This window comes from Taurulus bubalis (genome assembly GCF_910589615.1).
Source record: "Taurulus bubalis genome assembly, chromosome: 2".
Taxonomy (NCBI): domain Eukaryota; kingdom Metazoa; phylum Chordata; class Actinopteri; order Perciformes; family Cottidae; genus Taurulus; species Taurulus bubalis.
In genome coordinates this window covers 7,974,421-7,991,246 of record NC_136590.1, presented here as the reverse complement: position 1 = coordinate 7,991,246, position 16,826 = coordinate 7,974,421, and the positions used below count along the sequence as shown (strand labels likewise).

Sequence of the window (16,826 nt, the reverse complement as noted above, 5' to 3'; positions counted from 1 at the left end):
TGTTTCCTGCAAAGTCAAAACACGCCCTCTGCCATATCCACGGCTCTAGCAATGACAGGAAATGTCCTCATCAATCGTAACAGTTTTTGATTCCTAAAACAGGAAGTGACTCGTTCATTTCATTTGTCAGTGTACAACAGTTCACTCAGCCGTATGGTTTTAAGAAAACATTTATTCACATTGATATAAGTACATTTGTGAGTGCATTTTTTTTACATATTGTATTTTTGCACGTACGTTAATCTCTATGTGTGCATTTGTCCTTGTGTGCCTTCTCACAAGCATGCTTAGTGTTACAATTCATACGTTTGTGAATGCGGTTTATGTACTAAAAGAAAGTTCTGCATTTTCATTTGATTATTTTTTGTACAATTTGCCTTTCATTGAAGAGAGACAGAACCCCAAAAAAAAACAGGAAACAAAGAAAGAAAGAAAATCCCAAATGCGGGATCAGGTCTTAGCAGCGGACAAATACATTTGACAGGTAATATCGAGCTTATGAACACATAGCGTTCTCACACTAACAGTTAGTATTTCACATACTAATCTAGACTACACCACTATCTCACATTCTTGAGGAGCTTCCTCCTCCTCCTGTTCCTTTTTAATCCCTCCATACTTTATCCCCTCTTCTTGTTAACTTCTGTGCTTTTGTCCATGTCTTCCTCTGCACCTCCTCCTCCTCCTCCTCTTTATTGCTGGACGTTGAGGATCTGTGAAGACAGTCCTTGGTGCCAGTTCTTCAGCTTGGCAAAGCGAGGCCCTTTCACCTCCGACTCAAACTTCTCTCTGATGGTGTGGAAGACGGGTCATATTTACACTTTAAATGAACATGTTGAAGGGCCTGTGTGTAGGATCTGGCTTCGTCCAGTGCTGAGGTTGCAGATTTCAACCCGTGTGCTGAGCGTGTAGGAGAACTACGATGGCCAACTTGAAAATGAGAAAACTAATATAGAAAAATGGCGGCTGGCTTTGTGAAGAGGACGGATGTAGATGTAAATGGCTCATTCTAAGGGAACCAAAACACATCGATTCTCGCGATTATATTATCAGGTTATGCACTAAAGAAAACTTAGTTATAATTTCTCCAACGGACAACCCTAAATTCTACACACAGGACCTATAAGTGTAAACTTGACAAGTTGTTGTTTATGTGTGGTTATGTCAGTTTATTATGTCATTTTTTCTTACCTCGACCTCTGCAGAGCTTCCTCATCTGGGTCTTGCACTGCATGGGTGGAAATAAAAAACAGAACAACTTGGTAAGGACGAACAAAAACCTGTCTCTGAACAAGATGTAAGGATTTGCAGAGATGAGTATTGAGAAGATCAGGAGAAAAGGGGTGAAAGAACAAAAGGGGCTCCGTGTACTGACGGTATTCAGTGCCAGTGATGTGGGCCAGCATCCTGAAGCTCTTGGACTGCAGGGTGGCGGCACGGCGAGCCCAGTCAGACATACTCGGGTTCTCTCCGGGCCGGATCACTGCCTGGTACACCGGAGACGCACAGTCCACCACAGGGTCCTTGATGGGCAGAGAGCCGCTGCAGGGCGGAGACGGGCCGGCTGTTAGAGTAGTGTGTGCTGTATTTAAAGCCCCATAATGTAATTGATGTCCATGATGTCGTATCATCTACAACTAAAGCGGTATTAATTAGTCTGTTGGTGATGAAGTCAAAAAAGGTCTAAAACTTCTACTTCTACCTCTAATGCGTAGGGGATCCCAAAAAATGTAATTACCTCCCACTAGTTCACAGGGAAATTATGAGTGATTATTATAATATTTTAATAATGATTATCAAAGAGGGTATGCACTTACATTTCAGCAAGAGTCCACATTACTAGCTGTCAAAAAGTCTTCCCAAGTTTCTAAATTTCATTGTAGAATTTAATTTAAAATGAATAAAGTTAAAGTGCAAGTGCCTTTATATAAAACCAGAGCACACCCCAAACGTAAAATACAATAAAACTATCCCCTGGTCTGTCGGTTCTGTATATGGCAGTTCAAACATAAAAAAATGTCTACGATTGTTTAATCATGTTTGTTTTGGTATTTCCTCAAACATTTTAAAATTCTACATGAGGGTTATAGAGTTAAGGTCACATGACAACGTACAACTTAGCACTACACAGCATTAAAAGTGAAAAAAAGCTATTTAGTTCATTATCATGTTTCTAAGCTTCACTAAATCAGAATTGTTTTCCATTGTGGGCACTTATTTCATTAGGATCAATAATTGCATTGTTGTTGTTGCACACAGTCTGTTTGTTCATTCTTCATGAACATACTTCATTCTGTATTCGGGTTGTCTTATAGCGCCACGTTGAAGGTGCTTACCGTGGTGTACAGCAGAAACTGGAGTGAGTTTGCACAGCAACATGACTGGATAGTGTTTTTTGTAATTTTAGCATTCTTTAATAATGAGTGTTAGACAAGTGAGTCAATACTGATGGAGCAGTAGTTGTTTAAAGACCTGTGATGGGATACTCAGAACATTCCCATGCCATCAAATCCCATCAGGCTCCCGAGGCTGTGATGACATTGTTTTGTTTTTTAAAGAGGACGACTTAAAAAAACAAACACACATCTCATACTCTCACACTTTGACCAAAGTACCTCTAAGTACTTTCAGATACAGTGCACATACACACGACCTCTTGGTTAGTGAGTTTGACCTTCATACAGCACGGTTGACACATTTATAAAACCACATTGAGATGGACAAATAGATGCTGCACATTTTTCAGGAATATTATTTATTATAGTATTAATTCTAATCGTATTAATATCATAATAGTTGAGGGGTATTAGTTTGTGAGACACATGGAGCAATGCACAAGCTGTTATGAAATCATGAGACAAAAGAGGAGAGGCAGGAGATAAAAGGAGCGCTGCTGTACTTACGCCAAGGGAGAGCCCGCCTCCTCACTGAGGTCACAACCAGGAAGGAGGGATGGGGAGGGAGGGGTGGAGGACCGCAGTGTGGTTGGATGTTTTTGTTTTTTGAGGGGAGGGTTTGTGGATGGAATGAGCAGAGGAAAGTGGGTGAAAAGCACGGAGGAGGATGTGGCACGGACAAAGACAACATTGAAAAGCCCGGGCATTACAAGTAAAGTAGACATCCGAGTTGTAGCAGCGTGGGATGAAAGTATACGCTGCTTTGCGTTTTGGCATTTCAGAAAAGTTGATTTCACACAAATTAATTATCACTGCAGCCTTCCTTTTAATTATCTCTTTCGAATAGAAACACACAAAGTGTCTTGGTTAATTTATCGATACTACAGGTTTAAGTTTGGGCCTTAAGTTCTGTCTATTTAAATGTAATTTCTTAGGAGGGACCTATATTTCTGTAATTTAAAAATACCCATAAGCCTATGCCGATGTTGCTTTGGGGAAGACGGCCTGAATCACAGCTTTGGCAAATTCACAATGCTTCATTTTTTGCAGTTGGTAACAAGACACAGCACCAACGTTTCTGAACCTTGAACAACTGGAAAAATCCACTTTGACTTCCACTTTGCAGTTTTATGGAGGAATACACATTATTTTATGATGACTATATCCTTAGTAGAAAGTAGTTTCAAAGAAAACTGCCTGTTTCTGGAAAAAAACGTAATTCCTTGAGTAATATTTTAATTCAGTGAGTAGCACAAACTAAATTCCTTTCAACTGCATTGTATTGTGTGTTAGAGGTGCATATGTCAAAACGGTGGCAAAAAGAACCCAGAACCTTTCAGCATGGCTGGATTCCACAAGCAGGAAGTAAGAAAGGAGTTGTTTTGTCATTTGGGTGAACTGATCCTGTAATCTATCCCTCTGCAGGCTGTTTGATCATTGTGATGTGAAGTGAAGTGTGTGAGTGGAGAGAGCGCATACAAGACTGGAGAGGGGATTAGTTTGGTTGTGTGACCTCACCTGTCGTGTCCTTTGGCCTGCGACTGCCCCGCAATGGCGTCCATGATGGCGTCCTGTGAGTACATGCTGATCGGTGTGTTGTACTGAGCGTGAACAATGGTGGCCTTCCCCCCCGGACCCCTCACCTCAATGGGTTTGTGGGTGGACAGGGCCGAGTCTTTCAGAGCAGTGGGGTTGAAGCTGGGAGTGTACTCCACACTGTTGGTGTCAGGGTGGGGTTAGATGGGGTCAGAGGAAAGAGGGGGGGGTTAGGGGAGGGTTCAGGTGCAGAGGAGAAGACGGGAGGTTAACAGACAGGGGAGGAGAGGGAATTCAGGAGGAAAGAAAGCACCAAAGTGAAGGGAGGAAACTGGGTCAACGTGTAGTAATGCAGCTGAAAGACAGGTGGGGCTGTTGTACAATATATTCTTGTGGAGTACACAGTCTCTGTTGGACACACACTCAGCTACAGAGACCCAAAACACATGTTACTGTCGCTCTAGTTTCATACTGCATAGACATTTTTAGCCTTTCTTGAAGGAGAACCATGTCCAATTTCATTGGATTCAAAAATGCTTTTTTTTTGCATAATTAATTGCTCAGACAACGTTGAGAATAATAATAAATGAACACAATTTAAAAATGACTATTAAAAGCAACAGCAACAATGTTGCAAATAAATAAATAAAAACTTTGATTTTTGAATAGTTGATGGACAGTAAACAACATGTAGCTTTCTCTTTGTTAAAGCCACTATGTGTAGAATTTGTTTTGGACTTTTGCACACCTTAATGGAAGGAAGGATTGTAAGATGAATGGGCTGCACCAAACTGTAATAAAAAGATCATATAATTACAATCAAATTCTCACATAGTGGCTTTGAGTTCAATTAGGAGTATCATTCCCAAGTTGCAGTTTGATTGAGTATTATTAGCACAAAAAAGTAAATTACCAAAAAACAGTATTCTACACATATCATGGCATAAATTACTATGCAGTGTTGAATTAGGACAGAGGCTCCATCCATCACGACTTGCAGCTGAACAACTACTTTGTGTCACTAATGACTAGAATAGACAAAGCTGACACACCAGTCCAAAGAAAACCAAACATGCTCATGTATCACAACCAGACTGATTAATTCCTGCATATTCATAATGACACACAGCGAAATATCCCCACACACCGCGGAGGATATTTTATCAATAAACACTACAGCCGAACACGGATGTATGACGGACACACCCAACACCAACACACATGCATTTATACACAACAATATACGGGAAATATATGTATTTACACAAATTCCTTTGAAGGCTATAGGACCAGCAGAGAAGGAGAACATAGGTATATCTCATATGGAGTATGGGTTCAACATCACAAGTATTACTTAAATAAACTCTAGTATGGAAAAGAAAAATTCTCATCTTTTCTTTTTCTTTTTAAACTGTGTTTATGTGAAATAACTCTGTATCTGGTACTTCAGTCAAAATTCCTAAAATAGTTTTATGAACTCTTCGTATATATTTTAACTCAATTATTTGTCTATAAACTAACTAGTTCAACATCTGTTAAATAAATATAGTGAATTGTTAAGTAGGAAGTAATGTAAAGTAGTAGTACCTTAAAACAGTACTGAATGCAGTACTTGAGTATCCAGATGCTGTTAATTAAACGTTACATTAAGAATCCAATGATCTGCACAATATGCTGAGGATGAAGTCTAGAGCATTAGTTCAACGCCACGCACACTGAAACAAATTAGACAGAACTTCACGTCAAAACCACGACTCTCACAATCTCCACTGGCGTCAACGTCATGCACATTGAATACGGGGACGGTACTGACTTTGCAGATGTGTTTGCGATAATCTGAAACACGGACAGACAGACAGACAGACAGACAGAGAGAGAGAGAGAAGGAAAGAACGAGATGAATCACCGAAGGTTATTTTGGTGATAACAATGGAACCGTGTGTGTTTGTGGAAAACTATCCAACTGCAGCACTATGCTGTAATCCCAAGTGCAGGTCAGAATGAAAGCCGTTTCATTATCACTGGGATATTTCCCAGCTTCCTCTGCATCATCAGGAGTGACTGACAAGAGCAGGAGCGTCTCATTCACATGACACAAAGACACATTTAGCACAGAACAGCCACAAATATACACAACTACACAAACACGAGGCATACCACCTCTGCACATGTCAGGACTGCAACCGTTACAAATAGACGAATCCCAGTTGACAAGCCACCATTATGGCGGCGGTACCTCAGTTCTAATTTACCATATACCGTCGAAAAGTTTATTTTATTAGCATTTGATGACTATATTATCAATAAAGTCTCCTCTGGGCTCCATGAAATCATTATTCCTTATCAACTTCAATTATTATTAAAGTTGAGATGCAATGAAACATTTTATATTGTGTGTTACACAACATAGGCCACAAACTATACAACAACATTGGTATTCTTATTTATAATTTTACATCAAAATCCAGTGGTCTTTTCTTACTTTAACATCCATTTATCAATCAATCAACAACTTTATCCACAAGAGAGGTTTCTCTGTAGCACCGTGTCGCACCACATTATGAGCCCGGACACTTTTTAGCGGTTCAATCAAATACAAAGGATTTGATAACTGTAAAATACTCCATTTCACTGTGGAATATGTCACAGTACAGAAGCAAAAACTCTCTAATTTCCATCTCTCTGGGACTTAAATACACCAGGACAAAGCAGGGGCCGCGAAAGAATGAGAGATGCGCCCACCGCTGATCTATTGCTAGCTTGGTACCAACTATGTTTCCACGCAGAAATCCCACTTTAACATCAACATGTGTTTTTTTTAATTAAATAATGCTTTTACTCTGATCCCAAAGCAAGAAGCGATGGAGTTTGATGACTTGAATCACATGCTAGCAAGTAATTAGCCTGATTTAAATCGCTACTCGAGCACACAGCGCTTTGCCATCAAGGTCAGACAGAAGCGGTGCATTGTGGTTATTTCGTTCTCGAACGCTGTGTCATAGCTAGTTTCAAACCAGTGCTTTAAGACAAAATATCTTCCCCATTTACACAAACTACATCGGTCGAAGGGGACGAATGCCGATCGCGATACACATAATTCAACCGCCGGATTCGTCCGTACAGTACATGAGATGTGTTCAAGGTCCAGCAGGAAAAGCGGGCCGTGCTCGGGCAGCACCTCCCCACAGAGAGGGGGAGCTATCTCAGGTTTGGCAGGCGGGCCTCCAGGAGATTCACAACGACGGTGTGGTAACCGGAGCGGAACATTCCCTGACCAACAGCTGCTCTCTCCTGTGCGTGTGTGTGTGAGTGTGTGTGTGCGTGTGCATGTGGGATCAGGAGTCTCTATATGCTCGATGAGGTGGGGTCGCTGGCATGATACTGCCGTCATCGTCCCCGCGGTGCGCCTGCAGCACCTCGCCTGACATTTGACTTACTGTTGGCCTTTACTGTAAAGCAGCTCAGCTCCAGAGGGGAAACACATTAGTGGAGACTGATATCTGGATGTCATATGTCAGAGGCAAAGCAGATTGTGTCCTGAATTAACATTTACAAGTATTTCCTAGCTGAGGCTTCACCCTAACTCATGCCATCCCACTGAGGAAAGTTCCCTCAGTGGTGGATCAAATTTAACTCCGACCACGAACAAGTATTGTTTGTGTAACAAAAGCTTGATATATCTTATTCCTCCACTATCGCACTGATTGACAGGTTGCTTCATTACGATGAACAGGAGCAGTGTAGTTTATTTTTGAATCGACCTCTGTAAATACTCTGTGCTGCACCAAATGTGAATTAATCCACTGCACTATTTCCTCCCGATGGAGTAGAGTGCCAAGATTCTGTTTTTAGGAAATGACTGAGCATTTTTCTTTTAAATAGAAGATGTATGTCTTTGGTTGTCACAGACAGGGAAAAGAAGTTTGAAATGTTTTTGAATTTCTCATTGATGGTTTTGGACCTTTCATGGGATTTGTTCACAAAAAGAAAAAAATATGTACACTTAAAATGATATTGTGTAAATATTCAGTGCCTCTTAAATCACACTTTTGCTCAGTTGTGGTTACAAACTCTCTCCCCACCTCCCTACACTCGGATTTTAAGTGTAATTGACCAAAAAAAGACAAAACGCACAATTCATATTACTATTATTTAAATGCTCTACCCCATGTCACAAAATGTGTTCTTTTTTTAATCCAAAATGTGTTATAGCCCACAAATACTATGGTAACTATGATCTTTCTGCAACAATTGTACTAGTTAGTTAAGTATTTATTTTATTGATAATTGTTTAAATAATCTTTTAAGCAAAAATAACAGAAATTCTCTGTTTCTAGCTTTTTAATTGCAAAATATTTACAGCCATTTGTAGGATTCTATAATAGTGAATCTGATCTCAATAAGTTCAGTATTTGTGGAATAAAACAAAATATGTGAAGATGTCACATTGGGCCATGGAATCTAACAAATAAGTATTAGTTACAGCCCTAGAATGTGTAAATAAATAAGAAAACGAAACAAAAAGGCCTTGAGCAACAATTGGTAAAAAAAGAGCATCACAAGGAAGTCTCCGGGTTTCAGGGTTTCAAACTCAGCATCAGAGGACAAACGGAGACGCGTTCGCTTGAAGATAAAAAGCCTCAGAAAGGGAAATCAGGGAGCTGAAACAGCAAAAAGTCTTCTTTAAAAAGAACTTCTGCAACTTCATCTCCCTGGTTTCATTCCTGTAGTCGGATCTGTTGCTACTCCGTTACCTGGAGGCCGTCCAGGTATGTTTGTGTGTACGCTCCCGAAATAGTGCCGTGTGTGAGAGGAACGACTGCTGGGATGGCGGTGGAAAGTTCTGAGTATATTTCCTCACTACGGTCCTGTTAATGTGGCGCTCAATGGGGATGTGCATTTGCTTCATTCGTCCTGAGTGAAAAGCAGCACTTTTGTTAAGTTTTGTTAAATCAGCTCAGGAGTTAAATCTTCTTCTCTTAGTATTACATAACTGGAGATTAAGTATCTCTGTGATAACCTACCCCAGTGATGAAACTCCCCCGGAAGCTGTCGACCCCTGTCCTAACTTGCCCTGCATCAGCATCATTTCTTTGACAGTTTCGGGGGAGTAAAGGCCCATTGGGGAATTGTACTGCGTCCACTGGCCTGGTGAAGATGCTGCGGATGGTGTGGAGAAGGCCGGGGCTTTGATCGGGGTCGAGGGGAGCTCTGGATCTTTTTTAGGAACTTGGGAGAGGTTCCTTTCAGAGGGCTTTCTTTCCTGGAAAATGTCATAAGACACTTCTTGCACCATTTGAACTTCCTCTCCCAAATGGTTAGGCCCAACCTCCTCTTTCGCTTGTTCTAACTCCTTAAAAAGATGAGAAGAGGTAAAGATGGAGAGATAGAAAAGAACGCCTCCAAGTGAAACGAGAGTAAAGGTATCAGCTTGTGCCGTCTTCCTTTTCCTTTCATTTGGTTGCTGTCGTTTTGGTTCGCTGACCTCACTGCAGTTGCACTGTGGATATTTGACTCTAGGGGGCAGCAGGATGCTGCCTCATGAAACCATGAAGAGTAGTGAAGATGGTATTCTCACAAACAGGACAAGAATGCACAATGCATATGGAAGACATGCACAAAGAACATGAACAAGTATGCAGATATGCAGCTGGTATTTTGTGTGTTGATTTGTCGACTGGTCATTATTGTTGTGTTTGTACCTTCTGGTGGGGGATGACTGACATGGGCGAGTCCATTCTTGGAGTTGCTGTGGAAAATGCTGCAGCACGTTTTGATCTAAAGATGAAATGATAAATACACCGTTACCATATTTTACCACTTTTTGACAATTTAAAGAATAAAAACAGAAAAGTCATGGACAAATCCTGGGAACTAGTGGGGTCCACCGTTGTTGGTACATTTCATGTTTTTCTGTTCTTTCACCCAGGTAATATCCACTCCCTTATACTTTGCTTCCTATGCCATCTACTTCAGTTTTACAGAGATGGTTGTTTTGGTATTAGTGTGCTGGCTGATTACTTTTGCATGGTGAGTGACAGCTTGCTGGAGGCAGACTTGATCTTGTTTTGGGCATCCATGTGCGTCATCCCCTCAGTGCTGACCCCATCGATGGCTGAGATGATGTCGCCCTGGGACAAGCTGCCGCTCACTGCCTTGCTGTCCGGAGTTATCTATGGAGGGGCCAAAAGAGCAGGTCACACTTTGTTCCTCAGGGAACAAACAAGCAACTGGAAAAGGAATGCAGGTTTATAAACTGTGGAATCAATTTTTTTATTTTTTTTACTATGAATGAAGTGTGCAGTACAGGGATATAAGGTAAATGAACTATTTATACAGTCTGAGTAGCACATCTATATTTTTATTTTCAAAAGAGCACATCTGTTAAAACTTAATATTTCCAATTGACCATCAGGTGAATCTCCATGCTCCCTGGCTCTGCAACAAAGCTAGACTTTAGGGCTTACACTACACAGAGAGGAGGGTTAAGTGAGCCCAGAGGCCCGGGGCAGCACCGGGTCTAGGCTTTCAGTCGACTCGTTAAAGAGTTAAAAATAAGCAACGCTGTTGATGCTCCTGGCTTCACTGTGATTGACCCGACTGAGCCCCTCCTTATCCCCCAAGCACACACACACACACACACACACACACACACACACACACACACACACACACACACACACACACACACACACACACACACACACACACACACACACACACCTGCTACTGACATTCATGCAAGACTTCCTTGAATTTTTCTTTTTCCCCGATGCGCTAAGTCCTCCTCTCTATAATCCAAACTTAACCTACATCATGATTTCACATCGCATAATGTCCTCGACGTCTGTCGCGCTCGTTCTTGTCCAACTTTCTCCTTTTGTATCTGCTTCTTGCACATATTTTTCTTGCTTTGGATTTCAGTCATTATGCCTGTGTGTAGAAACGCGTGTGTGTGTGTGTGTGTGTGTGTGTGTGGAAAGTATACAATAGGTGATCGTAGGCGGAGAAGCAAGGTGAAAGGTTATCTCTGCCTGGCTGCTTCCGTGTGATCAAACACACATGTAGACTCATAACGCTCTGTCATGCATGTTTTCCTCTGCGTCAGACACTTCAAATACAATAGGAAGTGCTTGGGGACTGATTCCTTGAATATTGGATTGTAATGACAGAGTGATACTGTCTTAGATTTTGATCCGTGGAATGTTTTATACAAGGAAAAGTGACATATTACTCTATAAAAACATAGACCACATAATGCCTTATCTATCTATTGATGGTGTCCAGAGAGATGTTTCTATTCTCAATGCAGCATGTAAATATAATGAAGTGTAAGGTCATGGATGACACATGTTCTCATCATCAGCTCCACTAAAGGTCGTACAAAAGGAATTCACATGCACAGGAGAGCTTCAGCTTGGTTAACAAGTTGTCAGGAATCCACTGTCTTCATTCCTCTTCCCCTTCTTAGTTCTCGGCAAAAGAATGCCGAAATCCAAACCGCGGAGGTATTACGTCAAACTGTAATGGCAACCCGAGTTGTCATGTCAAGCTGCAGTGTTTTATGTTAACCTATCAGAGCCCGACACGGCCACAGGATGAACTCAAATCCAGTGAAACAATGTCATGGCGGATGCATCAAATCTCCGCCTGGTTGCCTAAGACTAAGGGATCAGAAGATGTCTGAGGCTGTGAATCAATACAAGACATCAGCTGAGCATCAATCAGGACTGAAGGAGGAGAGTTTAAGTCCACACTACTCGAGTAAGCGTCACCTCCTCCACCTTCCGTCAGCTCTCAAATCCTCCATCCATCCATTCGGTCCTCTTGGGAGAGGCTCCAACAAGGCCAAACTGAACTATAAGTGAGGAATAAAGCTTACTAAAGGTAACACAAGCTGCCTTCTGTCCTGTCCCATTCCCAGCCCTCTCCATCCGTCCACCTCTCCTCCAGTGCTATTTAAAGGAAACGCTGTAAATACACCAGCAGTGCTGCCAGAGAGAGAGAGAGAGAGAGAGACATGCTGTCTCTCTGCTGCGGAGGTTAAAACTATTTAATTTGTAGAGTTACCATTTTTCCTTAAATTGTAGTATATAGTAGTATAGTATAGTATAGATATAGGTAGTATAAGTATAGACTAATAATCATTATCTATAAAGATGGTTGAGAAAGTCTTTATGTACATATATATGTCATAACATAATTTCTAAAGAAATCATGTTTGTCTGCTGTCATCTGCAACAGTAGACTTCGCCTTGTTGTAGTGAATCATTATCTTTGTTGGGAAATTGTAATTCTGGAATTAAATTTGACAGTTAAAATACAAAAAAGTAAATGAATCTAAAATCACTCTTTCTCATCTGATACTTTGACTGTGCGGATCCAAAAAGTAGTTACACGTAAGTCACGATTATTCAAGCTGATAATGAGCTGACATGTGAGGGTGGACTATGGAATCAAAGTAAAAACCTACATGTTTCATTGTTTCCAGACAAACGTTCAAGAAAACTCACAGCAGTAAAAGTTACCTAATGCTGAAGCACCCCATCTCCAGTAAAACTATTCCAGTCTTTCCACTGCTGCTCTATTCTTGACATCTCTGACGATGTTACATCTGAGCCTCCCTGTCATCATCACTTACAGAAACATTACATAACCGCTGCTCGCACACAAATCACACCTTTGAATATGCATCAGGTTATTGTCAAACCAGGTAAGGGGTCCTTTACAAACCTGCTTTGTCGAGTTATATTTAACCTACCAGTCAAAAAAATAAATATAAATATATAAATATATCTTCACCTGCAAATCACCAAAATTATGCTTACGCAGATATTCAAGCAGGAAAATGTGATAAAAGTGAAGCTTTTTTAAGTTTACGGGTTCTGTGTTTACATCATCGCGTGTGTTGGTTTCTCTTTGAAATCAGACGTGATTTATTTTGTCACCGTAATGTAACGCCGTGCATTGTTTTCATCAGTTTGCTGTGTTTGTTAGATACCCTGTCGGTGTCACATTTGATTGTTTGTCTTTATGTGTGAGCGGTTTCTGTCCTTACCCTGGAGATGGTGAGTGGCATGTTGAAGTCCTTTCCTCCCTGTAGTCTGAAGCCCCATGGAGCGGGGCCATTCAGAGTCACTGTGTACGTAGTCATCTTCGGTTAAACGTCTCCTCTCCTCCTGCTAACAACTCCTGCTGGCTGCTGTGGTCTTTTCCTCCTGCTGCTCTCCGTCCTTCTCTGCTATCCTTTTGTCCCGGTCGGCTTCGCTGGTTCGCTTCTCCTCCGTCTTGCACTGGCTCCCCGTCTGCTCCCAGCTCTCAGGACAAACACTGCTGGTGGGTGGGTCAGGTGCTGTGGAACCTCTGTGACACACACACACAGGCATGCGTTCACGCACACAGATACACATATGTGTACATAGACACACACATATAGAGTGCAGGGCCAAGCTGGGCCACTTCAGAACAACAGTCAACTTTTTCTTGACTTGAGCCACGAAAAAAAATAAACTCCTCAATCTCTTACCCTGTTCACTAAAAACTCCATAAACAAACCTCAAATATTAGAATATGCAAAGTCTAATAAGTACATTTTAAACGTTATTAAGAGAGAAGAGGTTCTTGCCTGCAGAGTTGCTGAGGGCGAGGGACAGACAGCCTAAGAATAGCCGAGATGAGCATAGACACAGGAGCCCTGGCCCTTATAAGGCCTGTAACACGAAGCCCCAGAATGCTTCACTGCCGATTCACATCGCCAATATAGACCTCTCTTACTGCAACACATTCTCCCTCTCTCCTTCTCCCTCTCTTAGTGCTATCACTTCATGCTGCTAGCACCCTGTTATCCGTAATCAGTCTCTATGCACTGATGCCATTCACTTTCCAGTTTCACAGTCTCCCATTCTGCTCGCCCAAAAGGAAAGAACATGTTGCCCAACAGTGATTCCCTAGAAGCACGTCCACCAAGCCGATTGGAGTCAGACGTTTGTGTGAGCGAGATATGGAGCAATTCAATTAGCAGACAGCCACAGCTGTAAAGGTTAGGTGAACACCAGCAGAGGCTGACATTTGTAGTGAACATCCACAGAATTGTTCTGATAAAACTGAAATGTCGACGACACAATCTGAACTAATTATCTTCAACCGATAGGTCACTTAGTGTTTGAACTCTCAATTTACAATGTGCCTGGACAAACTCAGGACTAGACTCAGGAGCAATCATGACACTCAAACCGTTAAGGCACGACAATGTTTCACGACCCCGCTTTCTATCCACGTTCCTGAGGACACAGAGACACATCCAATTCTAATAAACAACTTAAAGGAACGTTTACTTGATGTCCTAGTCTAGGTAATCATTGTATTTTGTATATACATTTTTAATCCATCTCAGCGTAACAAAATTCACTTTCTTTCAATTGAATGTGTTGTTTAACCGGGGCCCGGGTTTGTAATGTATCTTAAATTGCCCCTGTGAATGTGTATATGTGTATATGTATATATATATATATATATATATATATATATATATATATATATATATATATATATATATATATATATATATATATATTTAATGTATATATACTGTATGTCAGCCTGTAATATTCTGGTGGCCGGCCTTCGCTCAATGTCAGCTGGGATCAGCTCCAGCGACCCTGAATAGAGAACATCCATCCAAGTCCAAGTTCAGAGTGCAAAGCAATCTGTTTAGATTCATGTGTTGTGTCGCATGTGTGTGTGTGTGTGTATGTGTGTGCACACACACACACACACACACACACACACACACACACACACACACACACACACACACACACACACACACAACATGGCTGGGGTCAAACACTGAAAAAGAGAAGAATACAATAGAGCATATATATATATATTTCCTTCCCAGGCAGGACTGCATGTGCTGTCCTCTCTGCCTCAAGTGTGACCATGTGACCTCTTGATGGGGACATTAGACAGCACTAAAGGGAGGGAGAGAGGCGACCATTTAAAACACAATATACAGATTAAATAAAACACTGATACAAGAAGGTCATTGCATTGCATTACATTATAATAAAGAAAGAATACACCAATAGACCTTTTTACAAACAGCATCAGTATTTGACTCAAAACATATTGATGACAGTGATTTGTACTGAGGGAATACACATGTGTATGCATCTTTAATCACAGCACATCAATGAGAGCGTGACAGACAACAAGCATGATGTCACGGATGCTCTTTTGTCACTCTTTCCCGACACACTTGCACGTGTACATGCCTGAGCCTGCAGCCCTGCTAATGTAGCAAGACTTCAGGTTTCTAAGAGACTGGATGCGCTGTGGCACGGTTAGTGCGGACAGAAAGACAGAGGCGGAAGCAACTACAGTACATCACAACTTACAAGAATGTTCTTGACATGTTTTTAATAATTTTTATGTGGTTTCATTATAGTAGGTTTGAGGTTTACTTTACTTGAATGTTTCCATTTCAAGCTACTTCTTTCTCCTACTGCAGAGGGAAATATTGTACTTTTTACTCTAAATTTATCTGACAGCTGTAGTTCCTCGTTTCTCTGCAGATTAGGATGTTACATACAAAATGTATGAGCTGATACTCAATGTTTTCTAAATGTACTTTCTTTTCCATCCAACATCCAAAATAAACCTTTTCCTATATATCTGCATCTTTATCCTACAATCAGCTAAAGTTACCTCTAGATAAGGCCTCATTTGCATATTTAAACATTTCAGAAAAAACAACTGTCTTAATGTAAATAATCAATTTAGGTTATATGTATATCATTTTTTATTTACCCTTTTCATTCGTAGTGTCTTCAAAATGTATGTACTATTATTATACATAAACGGTCGTTCTCTCAAAATGAGTTTTTGTGTATGTAATTACTGACACCAAACTTTCCAGTTTCATTCCTATCTATATTCTCAAGGCTTTTTTTCAGAGGGATTTGTTCATGTATTATTCATAGCCTGATTTATAGAAAATGTTATTCTTAAGAACATACGGAGAATAGATTATTTATTTATTTACTGTTATTGACAGTACAGTGGCTTGCAAAAGTATTCATACCCCTTGAACGTTTCCACATTTTGTCCCATTACACGCCACAAACATACATATATTTTATTGGAATTTTATGTGAAAGACCAACACAAAGTGTCACACAATTGTGAAGTACAAAGAAAATTATACATGATTTAAAAAAAAATCACAAATAAAAAACTGAAAAGTGCAGTGTGCAAAATTATTCAGTCCCCTTTTCTCTGAGTGCAACCAATTGCCTTCAGAAGTTGCTTGATGACTGCTGAATGATTGAATGTTGACCGAATGACTAAATAGAGTCCACCTGTGTGTAATCTAATCTCAGTACAAATACAGCTGTTCTGTGACGGCCTCAGAGGTTTGTTAAGAGAATATTGGGGAGCAAACAGGACCATGAAGTCCAAGGAGCACACCAGACAGGTCAGAGATAAAGTTGTGGAGAAGTTTAAAGCAGGGTTAGGCTATAAAAAGATTTCCCAAGCTTTGAACATATCACGGAGCACTGTTCAATCCATTATCTGGAAATGGAAAGAGTATGGCACAACTGCAAACCTACCAAGACACGGCCGTCCACCTAAACTTACAGGCCGAACAAGGAGAGCACTGACAAGAGATGCAGCCAAGAGGCCCATGGTGACTCTGGACGAGCTGCAGAGATCCACAGCTCAGTATTGGGCGTGCACTCCACAAATCTGGCCTTTATGGAAGAGTGGCAAGAAGAAAGCCATTGTTAAAAGAAAACCATAAGGGGTCCCGTTTGCAGTTTGCCAGAAACCATGTGGGGGACGCAGCAAACATGTGGAAGAAGGTTTATGCATTTAGGCCAAAAAGTTAAA

At 40.9% G+C, this 16,826-nt stretch overlaps 1 protein-coding gene across 2 annotated transcripts; it reads right to left on the bottom strand.

The window, feature by feature from the left end:
* Nucleotides 1–154: 154 nt before the first annotated feature.
* Nucleotides 155–13,596, bottom strand: ldb3b (LIM domain binding 3b). 2 transcript variants are annotated; one of them, XM_079237136.1, is made up of 10 exons: nucleotides 13,558–13,596; nucleotides 12,991–13,295; nucleotides 9,954–10,105; nucleotides 9,635–9,710; nucleotides 5,746–5,768; nucleotides 3,915–4,112; nucleotides 2,904–2,927; nucleotides 1,376–1,542; nucleotides 1,192–1,228; nucleotides 155–789 (listed from the first exon to the last, which is right to left on the bottom strand). In XM_079237136.1, the coding sequence occupies exons 2-10, from the start codon at nucleotides 13,084–13,086 to the stop codon at nucleotides 693–695; spliced, it is 870 nt and encodes a 289-aa protein (XP_079093262.1). In that variant the 5' UTR covers nucleotides 13,087–13,295; nucleotides 13,558–13,596; the 3' UTR covers nucleotides 155–692. The 2 variants fall into 2 exon arrangements, with proteins under 2 accessions (XP_079093262.1, XP_079093263.1); XM_079237137.1 differs by lacking the exon at nucleotides 2,904–2,927.
* Nucleotides 13,597–16,826: the final 3,230 nt, after the last annotated feature.